Below are 22,773 nucleotides of genomic sequence, written 5' to 3' on the forward strand. Positions count from 1 at the left end.
CTCTTGTTTTCAAGCCATGATTAATGATGGAGCTGATTTGGGGAATTTTACCTTTCAAAAATGACATGCAGAAGGACTCTGGTTACTCTCCGTTATTTTTATTTTGTAACACTGGACAGTTAAGACCATTTTAAATACAATGAAACATCACAAGAATGTATGTATGTATGCACGCATTTTAGTATTTTAGGCATCAGCCTCTGTAGAACATTTCTTTCTGCAGCTAAGAAAAAAAAAGCTATTAAGTTAAAAATCATCCCATCAGTATAGGGATCCACTAAATCCCTAAAGTTTTTTTTTTTAATCTTCTACGCACAAGCTTAAGAAAAAAAAATCACTTTTCAGGACTTTAGGGGCTCCTTACATCAGAAATGTCATACAAAATGAAAAAAAAAACTGTCACACCTGAATTTATCAATTTTAATTTGCATTTTTCCATCTGAAATTGAATTCGGAACTCAACTTGAACTTCATGGTTTGCAAAATCTGGAACTGAATTTCATACTTAAAAGTGTGACTGAACTTTTTGACATTTTAAATTAATTATTCACATAAAAAAACTGCTTTAAAAATAACTTGCAGGTAAAAGTAGGTGAATACCAAACCTGGCAATTCTGAGTGTGTGTGTGTTTAAATTCAAAAGTCTAATGAAATAAATCAAACTCCATAAACGCTCACAGACAGTTTAGCCATATTGGCGAGTCAAAGAGAATAAAGCTGAATGAAAATCAGAAATTACTCCGAGATCTACTAAAAGAGACACTTTGAGGTATTGATGACATTCCATAGAATGTCTGCAGATGTGACTTAACACTGAAGAATGTCATTTCAAGAATAAAACATGGAATAGTGTGCCAGCCAGCTCATGTCTTGGTCCCTGGAGAAAATAAGGGGAAAATTGGTCATTAATAGTTCAAGAGAATCTATATTGCAATTCATATGAATCACTTCCAGACACCCCATCCAGTAACTAATGTTAAAGAGCTGCATTTTGTATTTATTTATGTACTTATGACCTGAATGTTCAGTGGACTTAACCGTTTTGGGATAGTGCACCTGTGTAATTTCTGCCCTCTCCTTCTCAGAAATTCTGCCTCATCCACTGTCCAAACAGAGCCTTTCCCTCCATCAGCTCGTACAAAGCACTTATGGAGGCTTAGGTTGTGCCGGACTGCATTCTGCATGTGTGGGATTTAAAAAATAAAATAAAATAGTGAGATATATGATAATCTGTTTACTTTAACAGGTTTCTGCATAGGACACTCCTTTAGCGCACTGAAGTAAACAACTTCAAGAAGCTACAAAAAATGACAACTGTCACAGTGTGTTACTGTCAGCAATTCTCATGTTTAAATATGTTAGGTTAGATAACTGTGATAGCTGTGGTTTAAAACTTCTGCTTGTGACCACAGAGTCACAGAGCAAAAAAACGTACAAAGCATGTTTTACGGTACCTTCCATGTGGCTGTGTTATGACGGAAGTAGAAGAACTTGCTTGTGAACCAGTGATAGATTTCATTCAGTGTTAGCTGTTTTTCAGGAGATTCAAGAATTGCCTAAAGAGCAAGATACAAAGTAAATGTAATTGATTAATCCTAGAAAATTCAAGAGGAATGTCTTTGTTTGTAGGTTTGTTCATAAAAACATTAACAGTGCTCACCCACCCATCTTATCATGGAGGCATAAGTAAATGGTGGCCTCATGTTCATGTATTTGTAGCACTCGATACTGGGGACGATTCCTGCACAATAATTGTCACATATTTAACAAAAAAAAAAATCCAATTAAAGACAGTCACATTGCATGCTGATGTACTTTCTAGTATAATAAAATGTTGGACATAATCACAGATCTAAGTCCAAATAACACAGAATCCAAATGTCTGAGTCCCCTATATGTTTTTACTATCCACTGGTTGCAGTGGGTCTGGAGCCAGTCCCAGGAACACTGGGCACAAGGGAGATAAAAATATCAAATTGCATCATATGATCACACTTTACATATGGTGTCATGTCATACTACCCCTACTGAAAATGCCTCTGCATAATACTGTATTGCTGATACTGATATTGACACAATTGGTATAATCCTTACATCACCACTGCTTTTAGTGAAATGTAAGCCTTGACCTTTGAGTCAAAGTTAGCAGTTTTACTTAACTGCTCAATTGAAACATTTCTTGGCAGCAGGCTTTTGTACATGGCATTTGATGTGATTATATTACACTAAAATAAAATACTTTTTATTCACATATCCAAGCTTGTCAGAACACAGGGTCAGCCATGACACATGATACAGCAGCCTTGGAGCTGATAAGGTTGAGGGCCTCACTCAAGGAACTCCTGACCATCTGATCATCAACACTGAGTCTTAACCACAGACCCAGCACTGCCCTAATACAGGAAAAGTAATTTTTCCGTTCACGTTCACTGAATATGAGAAATCACACACTCTGATTGGCTACTCTACTACTAGGCTATCAGCTCATATACCGTGAGTAGAGAAAAACAAAATGGCGGAGCGTGTTGCTGAACCAACCGAGGATGAAACAAAAACTCTACTCGAAAACAAAACCCCAAAAAGTACAAAAAAGGCAACAAAATATGGAATAAAAGTATTTGATGGGAAGAACATATGTTTTTTATTTTTCAAGAATTATTACTATAGCATTTTTCACAAATTGCTACTGTCATTTCACCAGTTTGTTTACGTTCTAAGTGGAAATGATTTTGTCGGATGTTTTGTACAAAGTTTTTATTTATCAAATTTGCAAAAAATAAAAATGCTCTGTTTCTGAAAATCCAGTGAATGTGGATAGAATAAAACGGTCATTCCACTCAATCTCATCGTACATGGCTGATAGCCAACTCGGCGCTACGCACCTCGTTGGCTATCAGCTCATGTACGACTCGATTTTGTGGAAAAACTGTTAAATATTAAGGCCACAAGTTAGGCATCTATTTCATGGCCAAAAAATACTAAATTGTCATGTTTTAAAATGAATCAGACTGTTGTGGCCACAGGAACCCAAGCACTGAGACTGATAATATTACACTTCAAACTTTGAATGATGCAAAAAGACATACTGGTTTCAGTGGTGTTGCAACATTAGTGAATGCCATTAGTGTGGGTTCAGGTTACAAAATTTGTGACCTCAGTATATTAATTCCTGGCTCCACTTTATTAAATAATAACCACCATGTCACCTCAGAGATGCTGTACTTTTTTGCTTTTATTGTGTGTGTGTGTGTGTGTGTGTTCTAACCTGGTATGAATGGCGTTGCTGGCATCTGCCAATATCCTGGAGGTAGCATGTCAGATGTGGTTGTGTTTTGTGCATGTAAAATGCTCAAATTCTGACAGGACTGCAGGCTTCCTGAAGGAGTACTAGACTGCTTCGGTCTTGGGTTAGCCTGGAGTAGAAGAATATGTTGGTCAATTATTGTTTGGGGACAGCAGACAATGTATGAAGACTGCTTATCCATTTTAAAAATGTTTCAGCATGAATACTGCATTATGTAAGTGTTACTTCAGCAAAAGTGCTTACATCAAACAGATGCAGGTGCATGGACTGTAGCCTCTGTCTTTCCACAGCCAACTGCAATAAGTACACAGGTTATCTACGTCATCAGTGACAAAGCTTGAAATCAATATGCTTTATGAATGTGTTGTGTGTGTACCTGACGCTCCATGCTTTCGACCATATTTTTCTGCATTCTCCATTGGTTAATGGTTTTGTCCCCAGGGACATGCTCCGAATAGAGATGTCTTTATAGTATACAATAAATAAGAAGATTCTTTGCATTAATTCAAGAAGCCAGCATGCTAGAAAGTTGCAACACAAGTTGTTGGCAATAAACATTTTAGCCATGGCAGATAAAGATGAAAATAATGTAAGGAAATAATGTAAGAAATTGGTAGCATCAGGTCCATCACAAAATAAATGTTAATGTCATGACTTACTTCAGGAAGTGATTATAGTCCTTGAACACTTCCTTGCAGCCTGGCCAGGTGCACACCCCATTGTTAAATAAAAGGTTTTCAGAGATCTCTGGAGGACTTCAAAAAAGAAAATAGTTTTAGAAGAGAAAAATAAAAGAAAATATGGACTGGGGTCTAATTGTTTACTTGCTGTAGTACTGAAGAATGATCCTGGATAGAAAAATGTTTTATAGGTATTGTTTGATGGAACTTCTCAGAGGAATACTGAAAAAAAAACCTGTAAAATTCCAGTTGTGGGTCTTGACATGCTTGATGTTGCGCTTAGTATAAAAAAGGAATTTTAAGAACAGAGCAGTATGATTGTCAAATGCGTGATTGCCAGTATGGCAAGTGGTTGAAAAGTTCTAAGCAGTCAATATTGTGACACTCATTGTTGGCGAAATGTCATGGTCAAGTGAAAGTACCACACCAACCTGCCAAGTTTGGTGTCTGTATACCCAAGTGTTACTAACATACAGGCAACCAACAAATTGAAGTTAAAAGAACAAAACAAGCAATCAAGCTCCTTCAGATTATTTTGGACCACACCAAACTGCTAGAACAGCTTCAATACACATTGGCACTGATTCTAGAACTGGAGGGATGAACACAGTTCTTCCAAAGGGTATTCCCTCGGTTGGTGTTTAGGTGATGGTGTTCGAGTGCACTGTCTAACATATCAGTCCAAAACCTATTGGTGCTTAAATGGGTTGGAATCGGGGATGGCACGGTGGTGTAGTGGTGGTTAGCACTGTTGCCTCACAGCAGGAAGGTTCTGGGTTCAAGCCCAGTGGCCGACAGGGGCCTTTCTGTGTGGAGCTTGCACGTTCTCCCTGTGTCTGCCTGGGTTTAATCCAGGTGCTCCGGTTTCCCCCACAGTCCAAAGACATGCAGGTTAGGCTAATTGGTGGGTGTTAAATTGACCGTGAGTGTGAATGGTTGTTTGTCTCGTTGTTTGTACACCCTGCGATAACCTGGCAACTTGTCCAGGGTGTACCCCGCCTCTCACCCATAGTCAGCTGAGATAGGCTCCAGCTTGCCTGCAACCCTGTAGAACGGGATAAGCGGCTACAGATAATGGATGGATGGAATCAGGAGGGTGTGAAGGCCAGAGAATATGATTAACAACATTTCATACTCATAGTTATCCTGGAAAAGACTACTCCCATCAGAATAGAAGTGTTTCATAATAAGATTAAGGTGATCAGTCAGAACTTTGTATCAATCTGAAGTGACCTTCCCTCGAAGTGGATAAGTGGACCCAAACCTCATCTCATCTCATCTCATTATCTCTAGCCACTTTATCCTGTTCTACAGGGTCGCAGCCAAGCTGGAGCCTATCCCAGCTGACTACGGGCAAAAGGCGGGGTACACCCTGGCCAAGTCGCCAGGACCCAAACCTTGCTAGCAAAATGCTTCCTGTAGCATAAAAGAGCAACCATTATCCCCTTTAATTTGTCATCTATTGTATACACTTGCTCCCTGTTTTGTATCTTGGATTTGTTATAGCATCACAGGCAAATCAATTTGATAACTTTCATCTGGCTATCATATGAATTAACTACAGACTGGACAAACTCAGTAGTAGCAGTACTGAAAAGACGGTTTCACATAGTATGCAAATAAGCATATGTTTAACTGGAGGAGTTAAATAGTACAAACAGTACTGAGGTTATGAAATGATTTTGAATGTGCGTCTTGTTTTCAAGAGAAACTGTGTATTTGTTTCTGAATGAGAAAGCACAGATAGTGCTCAGTTCACGTAAGCTTTAAGATTGGCCAATGATAAGCTTTTTAAGTGCTGATTCTTTGTCAAGCTATCAAGTCATCATTAAACCACATCTACAGACTGATAAAGATATTTAGTTCTAAACTTTGAGAAACGATTATTGTCGTGATCAAATACATTTAAAAAGCGATCTATAAATCAAAGCAGGATACAACAAATTTCTAAATATGGCAATGACTAACTATCATCCCAGTCTAAGAAATGATTGGTAAAAACTTGCAGGCAGAGTATCAAAAGCCAGCTCGATATGTTATGCATATTGTATTATTTAAAATCTAAATCAGCAGGGGGTGAATGGTAAAAAAAATTAACTCTGCAAGTCTTCCAAAATAAGGAAAAAGGAAAAAAAATAGAAAAGAACGGGTTTTAAATTATAATAATAATAATTATTATTATTATTTAAATAGAAATGATCATGGGGTGGCACGGTGGTGTAGTGGTTTGCGCTGTCGCCTCACAGCAAGAAGGTCCGGGTTCAAGCCCCGTGGCCAACGAGGGCCTTTCTGTACGGAGTTTGCATGTTCTCCCCGTGTCCGCATGGGTTTCCTCCGGGTGCTCCGGTTTCCCCCACAGTCCAAAGACATGCAGGTTAGGTTAACTGGCGACTCTAAATTGACCGTAGGTGTGAATGTGAGTGTGAATGGTTGTCTGTGTCTATGTGTCAGCCCTGTGATGACCTGGCAACTTGTCCAGGGTGTACCCCGCCTTTCACCCGTAGTCAGCTGGGATAGGCTCCAGCTTGCCTGCGACCCTGTAGAAGGATAAAGCGGCTAGAGATAATGTGATGTGATGTGATGTGATAATAATTATTATTATTTAAATAGAAATGATCATGGGGTGGCACGGTGGTGTAGTGGTTTGCGCTGTCGCCTCACAGCAAGAAGGTCCGGGTTCAAGCCCCGTGGCCAACGAGGGCCTTTCTGTACGGAGTTTGCATGTTCTCCCCGTGTCCGCATGGGTTTCCTCCGGGTGCTCCGGTTTCCCCCACAGTCCAAAGACATGCAGGTTAGGTTAACTGGCGACTCTAAATTGACCGTAGGTGTGAATGTGAGTGTGAATGGTTGTCTGTGTCTATGTGTCAGCCCTGTGATGGCCTGGCAACTTGTCCAGGGTGTACCCCGCCTTTCACCCGTAGTCAGCTGGGATAGGCTCCAGCTTGCCTGCGATCCTGTAGAACAGGATAAAGCGGCTAGAGATAATGAAATGAGAATGAGATGAGAAATTATCATTCTAGGAATTTGGGCAAGCTGGAGCAGCTGACTATGGGCGAGAGGTGGGGTACATCCTGGACAACTCACCAGATCATTACAGAGCTGACACATAGAGATAAACAACCATTCACACTCACATTCACACCTACAGTCAATTTAGAGCCACCAATTAGCCTAACCTGCATGTCTTTGGACTGTGGGGGAAACCGGAGCACCCAGAGGAAACCCACGTAGACACAACTCCCCACAGAAAGGCCCCTGTTGGCTGCTGGGCTCAAACCCAGGACCTTCTTGCTGTGAGATGACAGTACTAACCACTACACCACTGTGCCGCCTTTGTACTGTATATTGATTACACAATATATTGCTACATTACACTATATGGCCAAAAGTATGTGGATACCTGACCATCACACTCATATATGGGCCTTCCCCAAACTTGGAAACACAAAATTGTCTAGAGTGTCTTAGTATGCTGGAGCATTATGATTTCCAGCATGACAATGCCCCTTTTCACAAAGTGAGATCTATAAAAGACATGGTTTGCCAATATTGGTGTGGAAGAAATACGTGACCTGCACAGAGCCTTGACCTCAGCCCCACTGACCACCTTTCAGGTGAATTGGAATGCTGAACTGTCCAACATTAGTGCCCAAACTCATTAATGTACTTATGGCTGAATGGGCACAAGATACATTCCAAAACCCAGTGTAAAACCTTCCCAGACCAACTCCATATTAATGCCAATGGCGTTGGAAAGGGATATTCAGCAAGCATATCTGGCTGTGATGGTCAGGTGTCACCAAACTTTTGACCATGTAGTGTATGCTCACTGACCACTTTAATAGGAACTTGTTCTTGATTCTAAGGTTCCTGTTCTTGGCTGGCAGGAGCGGAACCCAATGTGGTCTTCTGCTGTTGCATGCTGAGATGCTTTTCTGCTCACCACAGTTGTAAAGAGTTGCTATGAGTTGTTATATCCTTCCTGGCAGCTCGAAACAATCTGGCCATTTTCCTCTGACCTCTCTTATCAACAAGACGTTTCCACCGACAGAGCTGTCACTCATTCAGTGTTTTTTTGTACCATTCTGTGTAAACTCTAGAGACTGCTGTGTGTGAAAACCCCAGAAGATCTGCAGTTTCTGAAATGCTCAACCCAGTCCATCTGGCACCTACAACCATGCCACAGTGAAAATCACAGAAATCACATTTTTTCCCATTCTGATGTTTGAAGTGTACATTAAGTGAAGTTCTTGGTTTGTATCTGCATGATTTTCTGCACTGTGCTGCTGTCAAGGGATTGACTGATTAGAGAACTGCATAAAACAGCAGGTGGATGGGTGTTCCTAAAAAAGTGGCCAGTGAGTGTATATTGTCATTTACAACCAAATTCTTGACACTGTGTATTGACCTTGATGCTGCTTTCATAGTCTGGTATTGCAGAAAAGTCCTGACTTCACTAGATATTAAAGGTAGATGTCCTATTATAATCACTAGGTTAATCATTGATGAGGTTCTACTTCTCGGCTGAAAGCCAAACAGGAATTCATTTTCTTTTGTTCCACAGCAGGGTGTGGAACAAAGCATAAACAACTTGATGTAGATGCTTTCACAAACCTGTTATAAAAGCAAATAACAGCTTAAAAAAAAAGCTAAGATAAAAATTTTGGAACTCATACGAGTTGTAGCCAAAAGCAACAATCCAGACGTCAAGTTGGTGTAAGAATTAGTGAGTTTCTGTACTTACTCTGTATGGTGCTCTGTTGTGCTCTGGACAGGACTTGGTTCAGAAGCACTGACTCTTCTGGGATAGTCTGTTTCATAAGTTAACAAGCTGACTGGCAGTTTATTGTCCATTTCTTCTTTGAATATGAGTTCAGTGGAACAGTCACTCACACCAGTCTGGTTGGACAAAGCTGTGGAATTGTTAGGCTTTCTATTAGAAGCTTTATTTTATTAAAACAGAGTTTATGGAGGTAAAATGTAAAATAATTTTTATTATTTTATTTTTCTGATGAGTGTACCATGTGACAGAGTCTGGTTGCCCTTGCGGAGAACTGATGGTCTCTGTAGGATAGACTGCTGATGTTGCTTGTTGGGTTTTTCGTTGGTGCCCTGCATGGACACAGTAAACAAGTGGTGTGAAGTTCTGCAGGTAATATGTTTAAGGAATAATACACAACAGCATATGCTGTTATACTCAACAATGGTGTGGTGCAATGCCTGAAGTTCATTACATTACATTACAGGCATTTAGCAGGCGCTCTTATCCAGAGCGACATGCAATATACCCAGAGCAGCCTAGGGAGCAGTTGGGTCCCCAACTTAGATGCCTTGCTCAAGGGCACTTCAGCCATTCCTGCTGGTCCAGGGAATCGAACTGGTGACCTTTTGGTCCCAATGCTGTTTCTCTAACCATTAGGCCATGACTTCCCCACATTATTTTTCTATAAACAGCATATTCCAAGTGTTCTATTCCTGTTATACCGCATCAATTTGTTAGAGCTTACAATTCTTATGTATAATATCATGGCTTGACACATCATACTTTTTTATTTGTTTGAGGTTACAGTTAATAGTGCTGTTCCTGTTGTTGTCAATTTTTTTTCACTGCAAAGTATTTTGCGCTGCAACCAAAATGTATAAATGATAATACCTTAAATCGTATTACCTTTGTGATGATGCACTGAGTGACTCTTGAAGATGAATTGCCTGCTGTGGACTTTATCTGTGATCTGGAAAACTCAGGAGGCTCTTCAGCCTGTCGACGAAGTTGCTTCTGGTCTTTTGTACTACTACCGCTCTCTTGTCCTCCACTTGTCCCAACTCCATTATGAAGCATAGCTGGAATTTATATACACTCTTAGTTATTATTTATGCCCATTTTATTACTGGTAAACTTCAAATCTGTAAGAACTGCATAAGGCTATTCATCTTAAAGTGTGTACAGTAATGTATATTTATATTTTATTCTGTCCACATTCACTGGATATGAGCAATCACACACTCTGATTGGCTACTCTACTACTAGGCTATCAGCTCATATACCATGAGTAGAGAAAAACAAAATGGCAGAGCGCATCAAGTCAGATATATCACTTTATCACATATTTAAAAGAAACAGAAATAGCTAAAAGAATATAGTTGTTCCCCCCCCCCAATATCTCCTGTTCCACACAGCAGCCCAGTCAGTGGTGGTAATGCACCTTTAAGTTGGTTTGCCAACCGCCAAAAAACCCTAAAGAAGAAAAACAAAATGGTGGACCGTGTTACTGAACCAACCGAGGACGAAATAAAAACTCTACTCAAAAACAAACCCCCCCAAAATTAAAAAAAAAGCAACAAAATATGGAATGAAAGTATTTCATGGTATCTTTTTTTATTTTTCAAGAATTATTATTATAGCATTTTTCACAAATTGCTACTGTCATTTCGCTGGTTTGTTTACATTCTAAGTGGAAATGATTTTGTTGGACGTTTTGTATAAAGTGTTTATTTATTGAATTTGAAAAACTAAAACTAAAAATACTCTGTTTCTCAAACTCCAGTGACTGTGGATAGAATAAAACAGTTATTCCAATCAATCTCGTCGTACATGGCTTATAGCCAACTCGGTGTGCCGTGCCTAGTTGGCTATCAGCTCAGGTATGACTGGATTTCATGGAATAACTCTAAAATATTTAGAAGCTAACATGAATTATTCAGTAACTACAGTTAAACTAATAAGAAAGTTATGTGGCTACTGATAGACTGTGGGGGTTTAGGGGTTTTGTGGATTAATTTATTATTATTATTATTATTATTATTAAAACATCTGGTGACCTAAAATATAAACAGGCTCATGCAAATACAATACCTCTGATATCAAATACATTTCATATATCTGGGCTTCTGTTATTGACCGGACATGGAAAATATAATTTTAAAACTGAATATTAAGAAGAGCAGTGTTTTTTATTATTAGCTTAATTTTTAATAAGATCTCATAGATTATATAAGTTTACAGATTATATTATACATGTATATGTGCTCTATGCTTATAGAATTAGGAAACCTACATGAATGATTGTCTTGGTGTTTTCATATTGTTCTGAGAAAATATGACTACATGTTTCATGTTACCACTGTAAACCACTGAAAAGGCCTTGAAACGTAAAATATGAAAACCTGTGTGCTAGAGTACTTGTGTAGTCTGTACATTTACACATGGCCTGTTAAAAAGGATGAAATGTAAAAAAAAGAAAGAAAAAACAAACAAATAAACAAACAAAACATAGAAAAAAACCTATTTCTGAGAGATCCAGTGCATAACTGACAAGGTCAATATCAAGTATTTTAATGAATCACACTATTGTGTGTGCATGTAAAGTAATAATCCCAAAACACAAATGTCAACATTGCCATCATAGCATCAACCAAAACTGAATTAGAAATATCCAGTGGTTTGCTGATGTTTGCTTATGATGCTGATGGTTGCCGATACCAAACTGTTTCCAGATGTATCGTGTGTCAGAAAGACAAAACAAAAAAACATGCATACGTTCTCTGCTGTTGTGGTGTTGCACAGGTGTGCGCTGAGCTGAAGATGAGGGAAGCAACCTGTGGACCACAGGAAAGCTTGCAGATGGAAACAATGCGTGCGCGCGCGCACACACACACACACACACACACACACACACACACACACACACACACACACACACGCACGTTTCCGCCTGAGTAGGGCCCCCCATGTTAAGGAAAAGGAACCAAAAGTGACTCTATTCACTTGTAACAACTGTGTTTTTATTGTACCAAATTATTTAAATTAATTTTAATGTGCTGCATTTGATATCAGCACTCAGTAAAAATCTTATTCTCAACAAGTAAATCTATTTTAAGGTATGAAAACTACAAAAATACTAATGTAATTCAGAAACAGTATATATATATATATATATATATATATATATATATATATAACCTCGATTCCAAAAAAGTTGTGACAAAGTACAAATTGTAAATAAAAACAGAATGCAATAATTTACAAATCTCAAAAACTGATATTGTATTCACAATAGAACATAGACAACATATCAAATGTCGAAAGTGAGACATTTTGAAATTTCATGCCAAATATTGGCTCATTTGAAATTTCATGACAGCAACACATCTCAAAAAAGTTGGGACAGGGGCAATAACAGGCTGGAAAAGTTAAAGGTACAAAAAAGGAACAGCTGGAGGACCAAATTGCAACTCATTAGGTCAATTGGCAATAGGTCATTAACATGACTGGGTATAAAAAGAGCATCTTGGAGTGGCAGCGGCTCTCGGAAGTAAAGATGGGAAGAGGATCACCAATCCCCCTAATTCTGCACCGACAAATAGTGGAGCAATATCAGAAAGGAGTTCGACAGTGTAAAATTGCAAAGAGTTTGAACATATCATCATTTACAGTGCATAATATCATCAAAAGATTCAGAGAATCTGGAAGTATCTCTGTGTGTAAAGGTCAAGGCCAGAAAACCATACTGGGTGCCCGTGATCTTCAGGCCCTTAGACGGCACTGCATCACATACAGGCATGCTTCTGTATTGGAAATCACAAACTGGGCTCAGGAATATTTCCAGAGAACATTATCTGTGAACACAATTCACCGTGCCATCTGCCGTTGCCAGGTAAAACTCTGTAGTTCAAAGAAGAAGCCGTATCTAAACATGATCCAGAAGCGCAGACGTCTTCTCTGGGCCAAGGCTCATTTAAAATGGACTGTGGCAAAGTGGAAAACTGTTCTGTGGTCAGACGAATCAAAATTTGAAGTTCCTTATGGAAATCAGGGACGCCGTGTCATTTGGACTAAAGAGGAGAAGGACGACCCAAGTTGTTATCAGCGCTCAGTTCAGAAGCCTGCATCTCTGATGGCATGGGGTTGCATTAGTGTGTGTGGCATGGGCAGCTTACACATCTGGAAAGACACCATCAATGTTGAAAGGTATATCCAGGTTCTAGAGCAACATATGCTCCCATCCAGACGACGTCTCTTTCAGGGAAGACCTTGCATTTTCCAACATGACAATGCCAAACCACATACTGCATCAATTACAGCATCATGGCTGTGTAGAAGAAGGGTCCGGGTACTGAACTGGCCAGCCTGCAGTCCAGATCTTTCACCCATAGAAAACATTTGGCGCATCATAAAACGGAAGATACGACAAAAAAGACCTAAGACAGTTGAGCAACTAGAATCCTACATTAGACAAGAATGGGTTAACATTCCTATCCCTAAACTTGAGCAACTTGTCTCCTCAGTCCCCAGATGTTTACAGACTGTTGTAAAGAGAAAAGGGGATGTCTCACAGTGGTAAACATGGCCTTGTCCCAACTTTTCTGAGATGTGTTGTAATCATGAAATTTAAAATCACCTAATTTTTCTCTTTAAATGATACATTTTCTCAGTTTAAACATTTGATATGTCATCTATGTTCCATTCTGAATAAAATATGGAATTTTGAAACTTCCACATCATTGCATTCCGTTTTTATTTACAATTTGTACTTTGTCCCAACTTTTTTGGAATCGGGGTTGTATTACAGTGGGGCAAAAAAGTATTTAGTCAGTCACCAACTATGTCCTCAACTATGAGAGACAAAATGAGAAAAAAAAAATCCAGAAACTCACATTGTCTGATTTTTAAAGAATTTATTTGCTAATTATGGTGGAAAATAAGTATTTGGTCAATAACAAAAGTTCATCTCAATACTTTGTTATATACCCTTTGTTGGCAATGACAGAGGTCAAACATTTCTGTAAGTCTTCACAAGGTTTTCACACACTGTTGCTGGTATTTTGGCCCATTCCTCCATGCAGATCTCCTCTAGAGCAGTGATGTTTTGGGGCTGTCGCTGGGCAACACGGACTTTCAACTCCCTCCAAAGATTTTCTATGGGGTTGAGATCTGGAGACTGGCTAGGCCACTCCAGGACCTTGAAATGCTTCTTACGAAGCCACTCCTTCATTGCCCGGGCAGTGTGTTTGGGATCATTGTCATGCTGAAAGACCCAGCCACGTTTCATCTTCAATGCCCTTGCTGATGGAAGGAGGTTTTCACTCAAAATCTCATGATACATGGCCCCATTCATTCTTTCCTTTACACAGATCAGTCGTCCTGGTCCCTTTGCAGAAAAACAGCCCCAAAGCATGATATTTCCACCCCCATGCTTCACAGTAGGTATGGTGTTCTTTGGATGCAACTCAGCATTCTTTCTCCTCCAAACACAAGAAGTTGAGTTTTTACCAAAAAGTTCTATTTTGGTTTCATCTGACCATATGACATTCTCCCAATCCTCTTCTGGATCATCCAAATGCTCTCTAGCAAACTTCAGACGGGCCTGGACATGTACTGGCTTAAGCAGGGGGGCACGTCTGGCACTGCAGGATTTGAGTCCCTGGTGGCGTAGTGTGTTACTGATGGTAGCCTTTGTTACTTTGGTCCCAGCTCTCTGCAGGTCATTCACTAGGCCCCCCTCCCCCCGTGTGGTTCTGGGATTTTTGCTCACCGTTCTTGTGATCATTTTGACCCCACGGGGTGAGATCTTGCGTGGAGCCCCAGATCGAGGGAGATTATCAGTGGTCTTGTATGTCTTTCATTTTCTAATAATTGCTCCCACAGTTGATTTCTTCACACCAAGCTGCTTACCTATTGCAGATTCAGTCTTCCCAGCCTGGTGCAGGTCTACAATTTTGTTTCTGGTGTCCTTTGACAGCTCTTTGGTCTTGGCCATAGTGGAGTTTGGAGTGTGACTGTTTGAGGTTGTGGACAGGTGTCTTTTATACTGATAACGAGTTCAAACAGGTGCCATTAATACAGGTAACGAGTGGAGGACAGAGGAGCCTCTTAAAGAAGAAGTTACAGGTCTGTGAGAGCCAGAAATCTTGCTTGTTTGTAGGTGACCAAATACTTATTTTACTGAGGAATTTACCAATTAATTCATTAAAAATCCTACAATGTGATTTCCTGGATTCTTTCCTCCCATTCTGTCTCTCATAGTTGAGGTATACCTATGATGAAAATTACAGACCTCTCTCATCTTTTTAAGTGGGAGAACTTGCACAATTGGTGGCTGACTAAATACTTTTTTGCCCCACTGTAAAACACCTCTGCAGTTTAAACTGCAGTTTATTTATATTCCTTCAAAATAGGTGTTCAAAAGGTTAATTTCCATTGTGTAACATTTTGCACAAATACCTGTAGTTTTGAACAAATCATTAAAAAAAAATTCAACAAAGAACATGAAAAGTACTTTCACCTTTGGATTTTTGAATGCTGTTACGTTTGTGGTTTATATCATGTTTAGTCCCGAACTGCATATGTCTGCTTTCCATAACAGGTGACATTTACAGGCATGTAACCACATAAATGTCAATTTTTTTTTTCACCTTGGGGGTTTTTCTCAAAAGTCAAAACTTTGCCAGAATCAGAGAATAATCAGAGGAAGTAATTTGTTTTGCAGGGGTTTTGAGGTGAATGGGTTCACAAACACATTTTTTTTATATCTTTTATATATTTTCCAAATTAATAATGTTAGTGCACTTGTAAATGTAGAGACAGAAAATATAATGGTGTTGCTCACACTACAACAACTACACAAAATTTATATATATAAAAGGACACTTTGTGACATGCTCTTAGAGGAAAATAATCAACAACAGAGCAATGTTACCACCCTGAAGTCCTGAATGTTTTGAAATGTTTGTGATACAGGTTAGTTCCTGTTATCACTTACATTATAAACAGACATTCCCTCACCAGACTCTCTTTTTCTCTTGAAACTTAGACAAAAAAAACAATGTAGTTTGTCATCTTACCAAGAAACCAGAACGTGAAAAAAAAAACGTATGTCCCCGACAACCTTATTAACTGTTACAAAGTGATGAAACTGGAGAGTCCTTACATAAAGGTTTAATAAAGTCTCTTTACAAAATGTTTCATCATATCAACAATTACACGCGTTGCTTTATTAAATAACAAAATAACAAACACGTTCTAAAAGCTGTTTATTATAAATCATATATTATGTGGCGTGTCTGCCCTTAAAGTCCCTGTGAATCAGTTGTGACTAGAAATGATGAGAGAAACAGTGCATTAATATAAACCTGTGATTTGAATTATAGTTGACCCTAATATCAAAGCTACTCACACTTTCTGACCAATCATATTAGAGAATTTATGCACAGTGGTATAAAAAAAAAGACAATTTACGAGTAAGAAAAATTATATTTATTCGTCCTTATGCTTATGCTATCCTCATGCAGCCTTCCAATGGATAATGTTTATGTCAAAAATTGTTTTGACTTTTAGAACCAATAAAGTCAGATACAAAGGTAAACCATGGAATTTCTAGTCCTTTCCCATAATTCCTCTGAAAATTTACAGTAGTAAGACTTAAAATGGCCCACAAATGAACAGAAATGGATCTGATGACCTTAGCTACCAGTTTTCCAGATTTCACAACTAAAAAGACAATGTGAAAAAATGTCATTCATAGCTATGCAGCAAAGCAGAAACCACTGCTTGCTAAAAACAGCATGAATGTTTAGTATTTCAGGGTTGCCACAAAGCACCTGCATGATCCTCAAAATAGTTGACATGTTTGAAACAGAGACAGGAAAGTGAAACTTTATGACAGATAGGACTATGTTATGGCTAATCATTCTGCAAGACCATGAATGAAATGAGCAGACTGTGCTCAAGAATCCAGTCATTTACGTTTACTCATTTGGCTAAAGTTTTTATCCAGTTTTTACAAGTGAAACAGGATACAACCGATCAATTGTGGGTTACGAGACTTGTTCAAGAACCCAACCATTTAATATAACATAATGTAGAAATGTATGAAATGTATAGTATAGTGTATCAATATATGATTGGTACACTCACCAACCACTTTACTAGGAACATGTACACCTGCACGTAGTGGTTAGCGCTGTCGCCTCACAACAAGAAGGTCCTGCCTGGTTCGAGCCCAGTGGCCGACGAGGGCCTTTCTGTGCGGAGTTTGCATGTTCTCCCCGTGTCCGCATGGGTTTCCTCCGGGTGCTCCGGTTTCCCCCACAGTCCAAAGACATGCAGGTTAGGTTAACTGGTGACTCTAAATTGACCGTAGGTGTGAATGTGAGTGTGAATGGTTGTCTGTGTCTATGTGTCAGCCCTGCAATGACCTGGCAACTTGTCCAGGGTGTACCCCACCTCTCGCCCATAGTCAGCTGGGATAGGATCCAGCTTGCCCGCGACCCTGTAGAACAGGATAAGCGGCTGCAGATAATGGATGGATGGATGGACACCTGCACATTCATGCTGTTAGGGATAGTGGTGGCTCAATGGTTAAGGCTCTGGGTTACTGATGAGGAGGTTGGGGGTTGAGCAAGACCTTTAACCCTCTCTGCTCAAAAAGCATCATATCATAACCATATATAATGTATATGTGACAAATAAAGGCTTCTTCTTCTTCTAATCAGCTAATCATGTGGCAGCAGTGCAATGCAAAAAGTTGCATCATGCAGATGCAAGTCAAGAGTTTCAGTTAATGCTCACATCAAACATTAGAGAACATTGTAGGGGAAAAAAACGTGATCTCTGTGACTTTTACTGTGGCATAGTTGTTGGTGCCAGATGGACTGGTTTGAGTATTTCAGAAACTGCTGACCTCCTGGGGTTTTCACACAAAATAGTCTCTCGAGTTTACACAGAATGGTGCGAGAAACAAAAAACATCCTGTAAGCAGAGGGTCTGCAGGCTGAAACACCTTGTTGATGATAGAGCTCAGAGGAGAATAGCCAGACTGGTTTAAGCTGACAGGAAGTCTGTAATAACTCAAATAAACACTCTTTACAACCGTGTTTGTATTTGTCCACTAATTGTTCAATTTCAATGAGTCTGTGCCCATGATAGCTTCAGATTCTTGTTCTTGGCTGACAGAAGTGGAATCTGTTGTGATTTTCTGCTGTTGTAGCCCATCCAACTCAAGGTTTGATGTGTTGTGCATTCAGAGATGCTTTTCTGGTCACCACGCTTGTAAAAAAGTGATTATTTGACTTACTATATCCTTCGTGGTAACTATATCTTCCTGAACCAATCTGGCCTCTGACCTCTCTTATCAACAAGGCGTTTCCACTCACAGAACTGTTGCTCATTCAATGTTTTTTTTTTTTTTGCACCATTCTGTGTAAACTCTAGAGACTGTTGTGTGTGAAAATCACAGAAGATCAGCAGTTTACGAAATGCTCAAACCTGCCCTTCTGGTACCAACAACCACGCCATGATCAAAATCACAGAGATCACAATTTCCCCCATTTTCTAATGTTTGATGTGAACATTAAAGATTAACAAAACCCCAAAATAAACTCCTTTATACTCACCCATACAAGACATGTTTGAGTGTTCACTTGTTCATATTTGTATCGGTGTACTGTGTACAAATTTTATTTTAAAAGAGAAACAATGTCCCTGGGCACTGCCATCTTACTCTCTCTGAGGTTCAAATATCACGCTTGGAGTACAAATCATGACGTCACCTACATGCTACATGACTTACCAAGGCTAGTGGAGCTCGTGGATACGTCGCTTCTAAATTGTTGTAAAGAGCCCTAAAGCTGGCCGAGTGTCAAGTGTTTGGTTGTAAAAATAAGCCTGATCATTGATAATTTTATGTGACATGTTTTGTTTGTTTTTATTCACCAAGGAAAGGAATATTTTTAGACAGCAAGAATCGCATTGCTATGGCAATGGGATTGTTTACTAGTATCTCTATCGGTACTGCGTATGCGTTATCTAGCCGAGTGAGATTTAAACTTCATAAAAGTGAAGTCGGCCAATTCGTCGATTTTGTTGCCAGTAAAAATTGTATGGTTACAGAAAACTTCTGATTAGATTTTTAGAATTAGAAGTCTTTATTCGTCACATGTACATTACAGCACAGTGAAGTTCTTTCTCTGTGTTCAACCCATCTGAAGTAGTGAAAGTGTACGCACACACACTCACAGAGAGAGAGAGAGAGAGAGAGAGAGAGCAGTGGCGCCTGGCGATTTTTTTTTAGAATTAAAAGACTTTATTTGATTGCTCTGTGTAATGAAGGTAAACAGTGTACTAGTGTGCCATAATGTCACAGGCAGATATCTGGTTTCAGTACAAATGGTTGTGTCCAGGTAAGCCTATTTTTAGCAATATCATAACTTTTAAAATGGATAAATTATTGTCGTAAAGTTTTATTTTTAATTTAAACATGCTCAGGGTACTAGGCATATCAGGGTACTTGCCATGATCTGTAAACGGCATTTATTTTTGGGTTTAGTTTGATTTTAACTGAAATTCTTGACCTGGATCTGGATGATTTGCATTTGCATTGTGCTGCTGCCACATGATTGGCCGATTAGATAACAGAATGAGTGTACAGGTGTACAGGTGTTCCTAATAAACTGGATGGTGAGTATATATTGTGATGTTACCCCAGCATATGCCACATTTCAGATTGAAAGACTTTATATTCCAGCACTGATATAGTTGCTTTTTGTCATAATCATCTACTTAGCAGCAAAATATTTCTATTTTACATTCATACCTAATCACACTAATATGAACTGTACTCTAGATTCACCTTCCACTGAATACATGTAAAGCTAGAGTTTAATACAATTTTCTCAGTCTGAATACATCTCTTTCTCAGTCCATTCATTATGTTACCCCATCTGAAACTAAAGACAGGTTGTTTAAAATATTCTAAGATTTAAATCATATAAAGAACAAACTTTCAAGAAGCAGAACTAAAGAAAGCAAATAGCGCATGGAAATGGAATCAAATATTCTATCAGCCTCAGTAGACGTCAGTAGTTGAGAAATTTTTGGCTCAACAATTAAGTTTATTTGGGCCGCCAGCAAATCTGTTATATATTTACTTATTGCATGTACAAAAGACATTGCACTATGCACAGGCATGAGGCAAAGTTTAAGCCTCCAAAACTCCAAAACTTTCCATCAAATGGCCACAAATAAGTACTAGATAATTGTTGGAAGAACAAAGAGCTAAACAGCTACTCATACTCTGAATGATAAAACGTTCAAGTCATGGAAGACTTGATATAAGTCAAGCAAGATTACACTGAAACACCTTTTGTCTAGATGGCTTTAGATCCAGACATTGGGCAGTGTACCACATCTGGTGATTTGGCTGATAATTTTGATACCTATATGAAAACGTTTTACAATGTTCTTGTCAGTGATTAGTGTGTGAATGTTTCAGGATGAATAAGTCAGTGTATTAGTAGTGTCCATAAGTCTGATTATGCACTTATATGTTATGCCTGCATTGTGTAATTATAAAGCAACCAAATTGGAAAATAAGCATCATTAGCACTGTCGGGTAATTTCACTATTACGCTCATCATATCTATAAATAGAAGGCTAATATTACAGATATTGTTCTATTGTTCTGTTCATGACTACATAACCCATGTATGGAGCTTTTTATATATCACTAGAGATACATTCTGACTCAACAGTCTAGCTTACAGTATTTATTTTTCCATCTTTTTTTTAACCCCCCCCCTTCACCTGCATACTACAATGGATGTAGCAAATACTAATGCAGACTGAATTTGATAGCAGTGAGTCATTTGGAATATAACAATGTACACTTGTAGATCACCAGTGTGATGCAGGTGGTTCTTCTTGGTAAATGCATAGTTTATGAAGTTGACAAATTTCGCTCGAAGCAGCAGGGCACGGCACAGCTAGCCCTAGACTGGATTTTATATTTCCTGTTAACGCAAGATTTTTTCTTTTTACTATGTTTTTTTCAACTTCATGACCAGCTATTATTCTGTACAACTGTATAAATTTCCATCTACAAAGCTCATCGTTTCAGAGGCTCATTTTGTGCTTTAGTCACTGGAATATGCACACGTCTGAAACTTAAGCAGGAGTTCATTTGTACTGTCAAATAGTCCATGACTACATTGTGCGAGTATGTTTCTATGCGAAAGCAAGTCTGTTTGTTATACCACAACACTTCCCGTGACAAAGGTACACACCTTTATAATGAACTGTACTAGATACTAACACACATTGAGGGTGCAACGTACCTAATAAGTCATTTCACCAGTCACATATAACTAACAATAAGAATAGCAAATGTTGTCCATCTTAAATAGAATATATAAACAACATATAAGCTATATATCACTGTTTACTCCATGGTTTTTTGGTTGAGAATTCAAAGAACAACTGTTACATACATCATATAAATTTTCAGGTGATGTTTCTTTCATTTTCAGAATTTGTAACTTACCCTGTCATGTCAAGTGATCTTCCGGCACTAAAGAAAACTCATTTAAAATCTACCGTTCATGGTGATGGAAATATTTTATACTCTTCACTACTATTATTCTGTAGAACTGCAAGAAGTGTCAGTGTTACTGTACCTCTCACTGGCTTTGTCTCTCTGGCTTTCCCACTCAGTTATGATTTCACTGCTGTGCAGGAAAAAAAAAAAACCATACACTGAGTTCTCTAGTAAGTGGAGAAAAAAAAGTACTATTCTCCATTGTGGCATCCTTTGTGACTGTAATTGAGGAAATGAGCAATTTCTTAACCTCTTTTAGTAGGTTTTTCATAGCATGATCTAATACCAGGTCCACAGCAATTCTATAATGCAAGTTATACATGAATGTATTCATAAAATGTTTACTTTAGTCAAGCTGTGTTAACCTTGCCTCCAAGATAATTTTTCCCCTTAGCTCTAATATCATACTGTTGATTGATCTACATTCCTTTAAGCAATCCAAGAAGTTGTTGTTGTAACAAAAGACACATATTTTTTTTAAAAAAGTTGATATGATTATGTTTCTCAAGAAATTAACCTGCATTTATGTTTTTAGTAACAGAACTTCAAACTAGAGGCCTTGACAGATTTTTTTTTTTTTACATTTACAAGTGCCCATTACAAAAAGCTTTTATAGTGGTATCAGATTAAGGTTTCAGAGCTGCCCTATCAATCCTTCTACATGTTGCATATAGATCTGTTGTCAGGAAATATGAATTGTAAATGGAAAGCAAGAAGTGTAAACCACTTAACAAATAGTATGAATGCTATAAAAAGAGTCTTTGATGGAAGACTTACCGTTATCTGCAGATAAACCTGTAGTTGAAAAAGTACTGGTCGATGGTCGGGTCATCCCTTTTATAGGTTCCTCTCTTAGTATCACTCTGTGTGTGTGTGTGTGTGTGTGTGTGTGTGTGTGTGTGTGTGTGTGTGTGTGTGTGTGTGTGTGTGTGCGCGCTTTAATATTTTGTGTAGGTGTGTACAAAATAAGCACATACTTTTGACAATTTTTTTACACTTTTTGCTTCCTTATGAAACTTCAATTTCAGATAAATTTCAATCTAACAAAACTGCATTCACATAAAACCAGCTTATATGTACAAAGTGAATTCTAGCACATTTGGAGTGACATTTGGATGAATTCAAAAGTGTGACTAAACAACACACTGAATCTGTATTCATTTTTATTGACACTTTATTAACCCACTGTTTTTATGGATATCTTATAATGCAAATGGTGTTGGATGCTGATGAATTTCAAATTTGTGATGAAAATGTCTTGTAGCTTTACTAATCTTTAATAGGTCTTTGTTAACCTGCTATTTTCCAAGTATATTCTGTGTATTTTAAGTAATGACAACTAAATATAACCCTTTAATGGAAAAGAACATGGGGAAGGCCATTCCGGAAGACAAAAATGCGCAAAAAAACAACCTGTTAC

The 22,773-nt window shown here is 38.5% G+C and overlaps 1 protein-coding gene across 3 annotated transcripts; it reads right to left on the reverse strand.

The window, feature by feature from the left end:
- Window positions 1-91: 91 nt before the first annotated feature.
- foxp3a (forkhead box P3a) lies at window positions 92-21,484 on the reverse strand. 3 transcript variants are annotated; one of them, XM_060932054.1, is made up of 12 exons: window positions 21,433-21,484; window positions 9,653-9,825; window positions 9,006-9,096; window positions 8,729-8,897; window positions 3,964-4,059; window positions 3,681-3,768; window positions 3,548-3,598; window positions 3,266-3,413; window positions 1,665-1,741; window positions 1,455-1,556; window positions 1,057-1,178; window positions 92-877 (listed from the first exon to the last, which is right to left on the reverse strand). In XM_060932054.1, the coding sequence occupies exons 2-12, from the start codon at window positions 9,821-9,823 to the stop codon at window positions 829-831; spliced, it is 1,164 nt and encodes a 387-aa protein (XP_060788037.1). In that variant the 5' UTR covers window positions 9,824-9,825; window positions 21,433-21,484; the 3' UTR covers window positions 92-828. The 3 variants fall into 3 exon arrangements, with proteins under 3 accessions (XP_060788037.1, XP_060788035.1, XP_060788036.1); XM_060932052.1 differs by lacking the exon at window positions 92-877 and having other exon boundaries at window positions 909-1,178; XM_060932053.1 differs by lacking the exons at window positions 92-877; window positions 21,433-21,484 and adding an exon at window positions 21,300-21,401 and having other exon boundaries at window positions 909-1,178.
- Window positions 21,485-22,773: the final 1,289 nt, after the last annotated feature.

Source organism: Neoarius graeffei, chromosome 10 (assembly GCF_027579695.1).
Source record: "Neoarius graeffei isolate fNeoGra1 chromosome 10, fNeoGra1.pri, whole genome shotgun sequence".
Taxonomy (NCBI): domain Eukaryota; kingdom Metazoa; phylum Chordata; class Actinopteri; order Siluriformes; family Ariidae; genus Neoarius; species Neoarius graeffei.